At 38.3% G+C, this 12,791-nt stretch overlaps 1 protein-coding gene across 2 annotated transcripts in view; it reads right to left on the minus strand.

The window, feature by feature from the left end:
• Positions 1 to 12,791, minus strand: part of ROS1 (ROS proto-oncogene 1, receptor tyrosine kinase) — a gene marked incomplete at its 3' end in the record, with an annotated part of 95,470 nt that overhangs the window by 56,117 nt on the left and 26,562 nt on the right. For both annotated transcript variants that reach the window (XM_079780235.1, XM_079780234.1), the window contains exons 13-17: positions 9,666 to 10,162; positions 8,162 to 8,374; positions 7,284 to 7,394; positions 6,071 to 6,249; positions 4,109 to 4,300 (exon numbers count right to left, since the gene is read on the minus strand). In XM_079780235.1, the coding sequence (XP_079636361.1) occupies positions 4,109 to 4,300; positions 6,071 to 6,249; positions 7,284 to 7,394; positions 8,162 to 8,374; positions 9,666 to 10,162 (1,192 nt within the window). The remainder of the gene's footprint in view (positions 1 to 4,108; positions 4,301 to 6,070; positions 6,250 to 7,283; positions 7,395 to 8,161; positions 8,375 to 9,665; positions 10,163 to 12,791) is intronic.

Below are 12,791 nucleotides of genomic sequence, written 5' to 3' on the forward strand. Positions count from 1 at the left end.
AAATAGAACATAAGACAAAAAAACAGATCAAATATACAGTTGAAGGATACCTTTGTGAACAAGTCACACTTAAGCTATAGATTTCTCCTTAAGATCCTCTTTGGAATAATAAACTCAGTGATTTTTTTTCCTTTCACTGAATATGAAAATTATATGAGTATGGCTATTCCTATATAACTTGGATATAAGTGCACTGGTTTCCTAAAAATCTTCAAAAGGCAGGGTCTGTTACTCACTTCCATATACTTATCTCCAGCAGCAGCAGCATCCCCTGGGAACTTGTAAAGACAAATTCTCAACCACATTCCAGGACCTACTGAATCAGGAACTTGAGCCTCTGTGTCATGTCAAGCCTTGCCCAAAGCAAGCCATAACTTTGGTCTCTTCAGCCATATAAGTCAATGAATTTCATTGTTGTTTAAATCAGTTGTTCTCAAGCATTGCTGCACATTAGAATCACCTGTGTTTTTTAAACATCTCAATTTCCAGGTTGCATCCTATTAAAGTGTGGTCTCTGGAGATGAAACCCAGTCCCCTGGATGTTCTCTAACTCCCTGAATAATTCCAATGTGTCACCAACTTTGAGAACCGATGGTTTAAACCATTTTAAATTGTATCTTCTGTTCATTATAACCAAAACATCCTGACACATTTTGAAAATATAATACAGGGTTTTTATGTTTTATAATTGGTAGAGTCACATATATATAAAGTCCTATTTCCAGCTGACATTTGAAAACCTCTCACTACTCTTTCTTTGACTTCCTGTACCATCCTGTCTTAATTTTATGTCCAACTATCTAGGTGAGGCCTGAGAAAAGACTGCTTCTCCTATGAAATATACTGTGTGAGATAGAAGTTACAATCCAAGATATCTTTTTTGCTTTCTTTGGCTTTATAGGCATTTTTCAAGTAAGCTGAGATTGCCAGGAGTCTGACCTCAGAGTAGTGCATTCTCTCTATAGCAGGCCTGGAGACGGAGAGCTATCAGATAGGATTAAAGTTGATGACTATATTTTTAGCAAGACACAGCAGCATATAAACAAAAATGATGAGCCAGTGAAAAATGTAAAAGGAATACAATAATGTATCCTAGAACTAAAAATACTTGCTACATTACCCAAGGCCTACCACAAAGACATAATCTTGAGGCATATGAGTGTAAGAACCTTCAATGTTCTTATAAATCACAGCTTTCTGTTTTAAAAAAAAAACAAAAAACAACAACAAAAACTCAACCTATTCTTTTCCCAAAAGGTAAAAAATGATTCTAGCAACTCCCAACCTTCTGGTAGTTGAATCATGTCCATGCTTCATGCTAAAAGAGATTAAAAAAATACATTTTTTATTGATTTCAGAGAGGAAAGGAGAGGGAGAGAGAGAAATAGAAATATCAATGATGACAGAATCATCGATTGGCTGCCACCTGCACACCCCACACTGGGGATCAAGCCTACAGTCCAGGCATGTGCCCTGACTGGGAATTGAACCATGATCTCCTGGTTCATATGTCAACACGCAACCACTGAGCCACACTGGCCAGGTTAAAAGAGATTATTGATTACTTTTTCAGTTAAAATGAAATCAGGTTAATCTTGCTTGATTATTTATAATGAGATGCACTAGAGTTTTCTAAATAACAAATTAACTCTATTTTATCTCTTTTTAAGTTTAGTTTTTATTAGAGTATGGTTGACATACAATATTATATTCATTTCAGCTGTACAACATGGTAACCTGACATTTATATACCTTATGATGTGATCACAATAAGGCTAGTAACCATCTGTTACCATACAAAGCTATTATGGTATTATTTTCCCTATACTGTACATTATTACATCCTTGTGACTTCTTATTCTATAACTGGAAGTTGGTGCCTCTTATTTCCCTTCACCCTTTTCCACCCATCTTCCCACCTGCATCCGCTCTGGCAACCATCAGTTTGTTATCTGTATCTGTACTGCTAACAACCAGTAGCATGAATGGAGGCATATAGATAAGACATCACTCCATGAAAGCAGAGCACAGATTCACACTAACCAGCCTTTGACAGGACTTAAAGCAGGAATTTAAAGAAAGGTGCTTTCACCAAACATGCTCAGAAATCTAACGATTTACTCATTTATGGAAAAATTGCAGGGCCACTCCAGAGCTTTCCTCAGTGGAAATAGCTCCAACCGCTAGATCAGAGCAGTGGAGAAATTACTGACAATATAATATAGGGATAGGAGGTTACTCTTGAGATATTATCTTTAATACATTTTTACAAAAATAAAAGTGCTCTCCCCTAACATTTTTTATTGAGACATAAAATAATACTTTCTTTGTATTCAGACTCAAGTGGCTCCAAAATTTCATTTTTTGACAGGAGTGATTAATTTCTGGGTATGTGTATAAATTTCTATTTCTTTTAAATATCTGTGTTCCAATCTGTATATGCAAATCAGGTCCCTTTAAATGTCTTACAAATTATTATCCGTATATCCGATGGAATTAAGGATCAAATGACTCAACAATTTGTTTCTTTGCTTATAAATGATCTGATATATCTGTATTATGTATATTTTACCTCTATTGACAAAAGAAAAAAACAAACTTTTAAAATTTTCAAAAATTTAAGAAATATCATAGGCACAAACAGTATGAGTGATGTCTTTCTTCTTCATGCTTTTCTGTAATTTCTAAATTTCCTATTGTAGACATATATTACTATTACGATCAGAAGAAATAAAAATTCAGAAACTTAGATGGATACATAGAGAGTAGTTAAAGAGGATTAAGAACAATGGGCACTGATTCTAGAAGTTGAGAAAGTAAAAATAATATTTGTTTTAAAAACATTCTTATATCAGATTGTTATTTAGACTGAATCACAATAATAAGAGGTTAGCTATTAAGCAGTTACCATGTGTTTGGAACTATTGTCATTACTTCCCATGAATTATCTCATTTAATCTTTGCAACAAGCCTGAGAGGTAGACTAATTGTTAATATTTCCATTATTCAGAAAAGGAAACACACAGAGAAGTCAAATATTTTGCTTGGAGGTCAGACAGGTTTTAGAGCAGTCAACATCCAAAATTGACCCCAGCCAGCGTAGCTCAGTGGTGGAGCATCGACCTATGAACCAAGAGGTCAGGGTTCGATTCCAGGTCAGGGCACATGGCCAGGTTGCAGGCTCCATCCCCAGTGTGGGGCGTGCAGGAAGCAGCCAATCAATGATTCTCTCTCATCATTGATGTTTCTATCTCTCTCTTCCTCTCCCTTTCTCTCTGAAGCCAATAAAAATATACCCTATATAATAAAAGCATAATATGCAAATCGACTGAACAGCTGAATGACCGGTCAGTGGGGGGTGGGGCCGGCAAGCAGGCGGCACCAGGCCAGCGAAGGTGCATGCCAGTGGGCAGAGGGAGGGGGCACAGCAGCAACCAGCAGCAGCAGAAGGGTGATGGGGGAGGGGAGGGAGGGGCTGGCTGCTCGACAGGCAGCACCATCTCCAGATCAGCCCTCTGGTTGCCTCCCACTGAGGAAGGCCAGCAGGGCAGCTGTGGTGGGGGGTGGGGCCTGCCGCTCACCAGCCTGTGCTGTCCCCTGATGGCCTGCCCAGTCGCCTTCTGCAGAGGGAAGCCAGACTGCGGCTTAGCCATCAGTCAGACATCCCCCGAGGGCTCCCGGACTGCGAAAGGGTGCAGGCCTGGCTGAGGGACCTCCCCATCCCCAAGTACACGAATGTCGTGCACCGGGTGTCTAGTTTAAAAAATAAAAAATAATAAAACACCTAATCACCATACAACAAGCTCTAATATATCCCACAGAATTTCTGAGACTATAAAAACAATCAGAAATTAAAATGCTTTTAAGTGTGGACCGTTCAAGGTAAGGCAAACTACCAAAAATTTCCATCTTATATTTTAAAAATTTAAATCAATTATGACAATCAAATGAAAGAGAAATTTTGCTTATACCAAAATCTTACTGTAGCAGTATTTCCTTTCAGATTCTACCTTAACTATACACAATAAGCAGAAACAGTATTATCATAACTATACAATAGCACTACTCAGAATTATTAAATAATCAGATCTTATTTTTAATTGGTCACCTTTTTCCCAGAAAACCAGGGCTGTGCCTGTAGTATAAGGGAACTTTCCCCATTTAGCCTGGTGCTTTCAACTGAGTAGAGTGTGGTCCAATAGAGATATCCACCAACGGAATCCACCACCATGTCATTCACCAACAACTTCACGTGCGTCACAATATCTGTGTGTCCTGTCAACACGGACTGCCTTTGTATCTATAAAACACAATCATATGACTTTTAAATGACATCATGATTTATAGATAGTTTATTGCAATTATTATTAAACTGCTGCATTTACCTGTCATTTTTTCAACCATAAGTACTTATTGGCACTATGTACTAAACCTTGTAAACATAATACTCATGGTGCCTGCCCTCATGAAGTTTATCATTTTTCATGTTTGTAAAGAGAATGGATGTACATTTATTTTGAGTTAAAATACTTGCTCTTCCTAATAATATATCCAGTCAAAACATTGCTGGATAAGAATGTATTATATCTGATTCCTTTCTATCAATATGTTTTCCTAACATTAAATACTGCCATTATTAGTGAGTATGTATTATGTGCCTAGCACTATATATTTTTTCAATATTTAAAATATAAGCTCTTATAACCCTCACAGTAAGCCTATTAAGGATTTCTATTCCCTACTTTTTCAAGAATAAACTGGGTCCAAAGAAGTTAAGTAATTTTTCCTGGAGTTAAACACCTAAGAGACAGAGCAAATACTTGAAGCCAATTTTTATATCCATTCTTCCACTTTCTCCTTCTAAACTATTTTCCAACTAACCCATTTTAGGGAGAAATCTCTAATTAACCGCATCAACTCTGCCTACAAGTCACTGGCACTTATGAATTCAGACTATATGATAATGCTGTCCTCTAAATACATTAATTTGTGTGTGTCTTCTATTCTTTCATTTATGTATTTTTATCTCATTAAAAGACCAGGGGCAAGTGGTGGTGGTTGCACAACAATGAACATATTAAAAACCACTCCATTTTACATAACAAAAGGGTGAATTTTATGGCTTGTAAATTATATCTCAATAAAGTTTATGTGTTGTTTTTTTTTTTAAGAAAAAGAGCAGGGACATGTCTACTATTTACTTTATATTCCCAACTATGCTATTCTCAAGGCTCTAAACCTATTGGTAATAGATAAATGATTGTTGAGTGAATAAAAGTGCGTACAATAGCACACTCCTGATTAGAAAACAATTTCAGTACTATATTTCTTGATCTGTCAGACTAGTGTTCTCATCACTAACCACCTTTCCTTTCAAAGTGTACCACTACAAATACACAAGATGTCTTCATGTTGCCTCCAGATCCACTTTTAATCCTCCTCTTCCCCCTGAAGGCTGACATCTATGAACTGCATCACTGGACTCCCTTGTTCTCTGGTTTCCAGTGAGGTTCAGCCAACAGAAGCACTGGCAGGAGATGGGAGGGCAGAGGAAGGAGGGGTTGGGGAACTCATTCCCCCAGACCACGCATTTTGACAGTGACTGGATTTCATGTCAGCAACTCTCCTAAACCTACAGTCCTCACAGGTTCTTCTCCTTCTTTCCTTTGCCCCTTTATGCCTGGAAGTAGTTATATCTTTCCGCACTTGCTAGCCCAGGGCATGCTTTGCCATCCTTTGTTTGTTTCCCTTAGCCCTGACTACACCTTTGAAAATGGTCCCTTCACTTAGCTGGAGTGTGCTATCTTCCTCCAGGACACTGACCCACTAGTGGACATTTTAATATATTTATTTTAAGATATTGTTGGAAATAGTACACCAAAGATATAAATTTTCCTTCACACATAAATGCATTTTAATAAAAAAATTTAGCAGACTTAAAGACAAATATTCAATAAATAATAGCATAGATGGTACACTAATATGAAAAAAAATCATGAAAATAACATTCAAGCCACTGAAGTGGGTGGGCATTGCTCTAGAGCTTCCGGAATGCCAGGCTTTAACTTACCACATATGTCTTTCCAGCCCAGTAGAGAAAGTGACCCAGCCACTCATAAGCTAACGCCCCTGCTCCTGCAATGTTGGGTATGTGATAATTCTTGGAGATATTCGTCCCATTCAGCAGCCACACGTAAACATCACCTTTCATGTCACTGTAGTAGAGTCTGTTGTTATACCAATCCATGTCTCAAAACAAAGTGAATTGGTAAAAGTTATTTTTTTCATATGTGCTGACATAAGCATAGCAAGTCAAGGAATCACACTTGCACCCCAATCTAATAGCATATGCTAACAGAGAGAGTCACTAGAACTTCAGGGATTGGTCAAGAATATTTCCATGATGTTACCTCAAAATCTTTACCCCTGGAACTAGAGAGAGGAACTAATATTTATTGAGCATCTCCTCTTTCTAGAACATTGTCCCAGGCACTTCTATATGGTTCACTTAATCCTTGAAACAAAACTATAAAATAGGAAGTATCCTCATTTTTGACATGGCAAACCTCAGACTCAGTGACATTACCTATTCTGCCTGAGATCTCACAAATGAAAAGCGGGGGAGCCAAGATTCAAGCCAACTCCAAAGCATTCTTTCCAGTAGACAATACCTCCCAAGCCCAACTTCTTTTTGGTCAGAAATGCTGTTGTGCTTTTAATGGCCAAGCAAATAGATAAATAATTAGGTAGTTATAGAAGATGCCATCTTCCAGCAAGTCACTATTATATCATCCTGGACTGAAGACTTTTCTTCATTCTAATGTCTTCCCGGCAAAATGGCCCACTCATTACTGAATAATCCTCTGTCATGAAATTCTTTCTGATTCTTTGTTTATATCTTCATGCAGCCTTTTCATGCTCCAGTCTAATAGTCAACTCATAATAAATTACTGAAGCATAGCTGTCTTAGTGGAACAAGATAGGTTGTTACTGTGATAGGTTGTTACACTGATAGATTAAAATACATGAGAAATATATCAAAGCGTTCCTGAAATGGGCATGAACCAATAAGTAACCTCACATTTTGTGAAATAATAAAGAGCGGTCCTACTTGAGAACCAACATTTTCTTAATGCTGTCCTGGAAGTATAGTTCAGTCAATTTTTCTCCCTTTCATTATTGACCTAATACCAAAACGCTTGATTCTTTGATTTATCAAATAGCTTGGGAAGTCTGATGAGTAGAAACCTGTCATTCCAAGTGTAAAGGGACTTGGCATTTACCTGACACATTCTTTATATCAGAGGATAAGAATTCTCCTGGGCCAAAGCTATTTAATGGTTTACTCCAAAGCCCATCTTCTTTGACAGCCATGATAAATGGTGGTTCTGTAGCTATTGGGTAAAAAAAAAAATAAAAATAAAAATAAATTGAAGACAATATCACAGAAAGCACACTTTTTAAGGCATATATCTTAAGGTTTTCTTTATAAAGTAAAAGAATATCAACATTTTAAAAAATACTGTGGAAAGGTATGAGCAATTGTGTCTGCTTAATAGAATTATATATCATATTAAACATACTCTCAGATTTTTATGTAAATAATTAAAATTGAATGTGAAGAGAAATGTATGGTGATATTGCCTCTATAGCAATCTCATGGTCATGGCAGAATTTGTGTTTTTTTTGTTTTTTTTTGCTTTGGCTATTGGTTGCCATGTTCCCATTCAGAGCACCCAGAAGCAATTGTGATAACAGTAGCAGTATAAATGGTACAATTATCTTTCCTTTTTTTTTTTTTCTGCCAAGAGGATGATATTTAGCATAATTCACAGCCCCTCAACTTCTCTCCGCATGATCTTCAGACCTCAAGGAGTGCTATTGCTTAATAAACCATAAGTAAGAAGAAAGTCATGAAGGAGAAGAAAAGTATATTTTTCCCACAAACTATCTTTAGAAAGTTTAAAATATCAGGCCAGACACATAAAATGTTACCCAGGGCTTTATGTGTTTCCCTAATCTCAGATCAACATACTCAAGAGGTCATCACACCCTCATTCTAACTTCTTTACTGCATTGGAAGTGACTAATTTTAAGGAACACGGGAGTAAGTCTTTTTTTTTCATCAGGATCACTCCCTAAATCAAGAACATTTTCTCACCTGGCACCAGGGTAGTGCCCACCGAGGGCTCCGACCACGGGCCTGGCCCCTTGGGAGAACTTGCTCTCACGGAAACCTCGTATTGTGTAGCACTCTGCAGCCCGGGGACACTCAGCGTGGTCCCACTGATGTTAGAGAAAATGCGAGTGTTTCCGGGGAAGTCTTGGGTTGCTATTTTCACCTCGTAAGTCCAGTTCTGCCAGGAGGAAGGGCCTAGTCAGAAGAGTTAACCAATATTACTGGCCGGGATGACATCAGCAAGGGCAAGCAAAGGGTCATGAGGAAATTCATCTCCAGCTTCACCTTGAATGGAAGGGTCATTGGGCAGTGATACCTGCTACCCCACTAATCATCAGGGTTAGTTTGACGGTATCACTAGAACAGTGTCCATTCCACCCATGCCACTCATTTTGCTTATTGATGGAGTCATTATTCCCAACAAATCAGAGGACACTTGGCTGCACAGAATTGTCAGAGGGGTGGAACCAGGCTCCTAATAAGCAAATGCTTGTGGTGAATCTCTAATATAATTCTAGTGCTTGCATAGCACTTTTCTCCCAGAAGCCCAAACAATACCCCCCAAAATGTGCTTATTCGTTTTTAGCTGTCTTTGTGATATACAGCAAACAGGCATAATTAACTTTGTCTTAAAGGAGAAAATAGACAATGTTTGCTAAATACCCTAGGCGGCTAGGGGTTGGTAAACTGCAGTCCCGGGGCCAAATCTAGCCCACTTCTGTTTTTGTAAATGAAGTTGTACTGGAACACAGCCCAGATACTCACTTATATATTATCTATGGCTGTTTCTACACTGCAAAGACAGTGCTGCATAGCTATATCAGAGACCGTATGAGCCACAAAGCTGAACATATTTATAGCTGGTCCTTCATTTATAGACAAAGTTTGCTGATCTCTGTGCTAGGTATTGTTCTGAGTGTTTTCTACTTATGCATCTTACTTTAATCTACATGACAATCCCATAGAAAGAATTAATATCCCCATCTTCCAGTAGTGGAAACTGATTAAGTTGTCCAGGGTCATTCTGCTAATAAATGGCAAGACCAGCCTTTGAGTCCATGCAGGCTGGCTCCAGAGCCCACCTACTTACCCACCATACAAACTGCCTCTCCAGAGATAGAAGTTCAGGTTTAGAGAGTTTTAGGGAGTTGTTAACATTAATTAAAGGTTATGATGGATACAAAACCTCAACCCAAGTGCCCTAACCCACTCATACTAGCTTGTCAGTGCCTGGCTCCTAGTAGACACTCAATAAACGTTTGAGCCATTCTGTTGGGATATAAATGAAAAACATAGAGAGCCTCCCAATGTAAAACTAATAAATGCAGACTAAATATGTCAAAACTCCTTTTTGAGCTAAGTAGCACTCTGAATGATGAGTGATTCATCACATATGAGCTCTCAAAACTGAGTGACAATGTCAAGCATTTCAAGCTTTCCTTTCCTTCCACTGAGGCCATGACCACGCTGGGGAGAGGGCACTCACTGGCTCCTATGGCGAGGGCTGGAGGTTTCCACTGAACCAGGGCCTGGTAGGATCCAAACAGCACAGAGACCTGCTGCGGGCGGGTCGGCAGGGGGTATGGCTGGGTGTACCTGCTAAACATGACCAAGTTACCAAACCCAAACTCTTCTATGTGTCTCAGGTCACATCCCACGATGAACTCATTAAAAGACAAAGCATCCTGCCGGAAAACAGCCTTGCCATCGGTGACAAGGAAGTGATTGTTCTCACAATCAAAGCTCTTCACATCAGCAAAGGGGACATGAGGGAGGACAAGATGGGAAGCAGAGCCATCCAGAAATGTTGACATGAAGACGTGGGTGGTGTCGTTGAAGTAAATGATTCGCTTGGACTGTGGCTTTACTGCAAAGTCCTTTAATGTGCAACTCTGCACAATACGCATGGCTTCTGAGTCCCGGCCAGGTGGCCCCTGGAGAGCTACTCTATAAATGCCATCTCTCAGGAGATAAAAGACATACCTGCCGTGGGAACAAAAGAAGCCTGGTTTGACTCAGTGCAAAGGTAGATGAGTAAGCTCCCCAACCCATTGCTTTATCCAATTGTGCAATCAGAATCATGTATCTCCGTAGTTAATAAGTACGGGGTTTCCCAAGGGGCAAAAGAGGAAGGATATTTACTACAGATATGCTCTATTCATTTAAGTTAGAAGTTGGAACACTGAAAAATTTCAGCCTCACTTATAATGCTTAGCATCCTCACTATACATGACTTTTTAGAATCATAGAATTTAAAAGCAAAAAGGATTTTTCTAATGGAACCTACTCTTAAAGGAAAGCACATTATATAAAAGTTACACAGCTACACATGTTATTTATTATAAAAAACTTTTCTCCAAAGTCTAATTCTGTCAATAAACTTTCCCATGCATTGTAAATGAAAAAATGGAAGAAAGCAAAAACATTTCAACCACTTTTTTAAAACCTCGGTTATTAGTTTATGATAAGTGTTTAGCGAAGCTACTTTGCATTTTTAGTAGACTAAGCTTTTAAAAATACTTACAATTGCAGCAATAGGGCTACCATTTTACAACTCATGAAGAAATACCGCAAAAGGGAGCAGGACCACCCGGTAATCAGAAGAAAGAAGCCAACGGAGGAATTTTGAAAATTCATATAATTTGGAACCAAACATGGAGGGAGTTGTGCAGGTGAATTTGTAATAATGAAAAAGGAAACACCTTGTTTTCCTAAAATACTTCATTGACAATCAAATCTGTCAGGATATTAACTAAAACATAAAACTATTAATTTGAATGCAGCCAATTGCGGATTTGTGTTCATGGAGACAGATGTACTTTTGCTTAGTAAATCTTTCTTATCACAAACCCATGGATTGGCAGGGTTCCAAGATACAACTGTCAAATCATTGTCCTTGTCCTATTCAGTCCCACTCTTATTCTCCAGATGACTATTCCAAATCGTTATCAATATGCTCAAGACTCCTGTGCTAGAACCTTATCCTGAGATATAAACTCCATGCTGAGACATGAACCTACGCTCTTTATCCGAAGGGAAGATTGTGGCAGGCAAAAAAGCAGAAACACCTTGGCTCCTAACTTCCTGCTTTTGTTTCCCAAATTCAAATTGTTAAGGGATATGACTCCTATGGCGAGGGCTGGAGGTTTGGTTTAGTGGGTGAAGTTCACTATCCTCAGAATGAGTCCTTTTATGTAATTGTCAGAGTAGATAGAAGGAAAAAGTTATGGGGCAAAGATTACAATTCTTATACCAAAGCAGGGAGGAGTGCATGTTTATAATGCTCATCGCCACGTGGGAGGGGAGAGAAAAAGAAAAGAAAGGTGAGGAGAGCTGGGGTGTGGGAGGTACAATATAGAGGGGAAAGGGGGATGAGGCAGGGATGAGGGGAGAAGGGAAAAGGTTTATAGAAGGTACAAAGTCAGTGAGGTTATAATTCAATGGTGCAAAATGACAGCATAAAGGAAACCTTTTTTAATAGCAGGAGAATCAACTTTTTCCCACATCTGGAGTGCTTTAGGAACATTCCCTAAGTGTTGCTAAAAGTTACAACTGGTTTTTAGAGGAAGTCTACCACTGTAGGGGGAGATGATTAGAAGAAGGCCTCAGAGTAGGAAGTCACGTACTGGTGTCATCCCAAAATAGCTGTGTGATCTTGGGCAATTACTAAATCAACCTCTTCTTTGCTTTTCTATTTATAAACTTAGGATGTTAAAAGCACCTACATCATAGTGTTGAACAAGGATTAAATGGATTGTTGAAGTAATGCACTTAAAACCACATATTAAGTGTCTTATAACTATTAATTATCATTATTATTTCTAGTCACATTTCAAAATCTAAGCAGAAATCAACCTTTCATTTATGGAAAAAAGAGCCACCAAAGACCTTACTGAGATGCATTTTGAGGGTTTGGTTTAGTGGGTGAAGTTCACTATCCTCAGAATGAGTCCTTTTATGTAATTGCCAGCAACAAAGGTACACTTAACGGGATTTTAGACTTTTACAGATGAGGAAAATAAGATTCAGAGAGTCCAGAGGACCTGCCTTACATCACAGGGTTTTAAAAAATGTTTTCAAACCTAAGATTTAAAAAAAAATATCTAGGAAATCATTAATTAATATGAATAGAAAGGCTTGATTTTAAATCAATATTGAGCAATCTTTTATTCATGAAGTTTAATTTGAGAACAATGGACTTTTTAAAAAGTGAAAATAATTTTATCCCTACAGGAAAGAAAAACGTTTACTAGTAATCTTACAAACATTGGCCTTGCTTATTAGTTACTAACCTATAATTATCTGGCCATAGTTAAGAAATAAATCACAAGATAACTTTCTATGTGTTCATCCTGCACGTTTGATAAAATAAAGGTCACAGGCATGACGTTACTTGTTTGAGGTACTATTGCAATATAGCAGCACACCTGAGCTAAAATGTGTCCACTCCATTTGTAGTGAAGGGAAAAATAGTTATTTGTAATGGAAAAGTTTTACTTGTCATTAACCATCAATTCTTGTCTCCTAAGGTGGATGCTGGCAGCATTCTGATCAATCAGCCTCTTCATAGGTTTAAGAACCAGACCAGAGACATGAACTGATGCTGAGTTGC

Source organism: Cnephaeus nilssonii (assembly GCF_951640355.1).
Source record: "Cnephaeus nilssonii genome assembly, chromosome: 9".
Taxonomy (NCBI): domain Eukaryota; kingdom Metazoa; phylum Chordata; class Mammalia; order Chiroptera; family Vespertilionidae; genus Cnephaeus; species Cnephaeus nilssonii.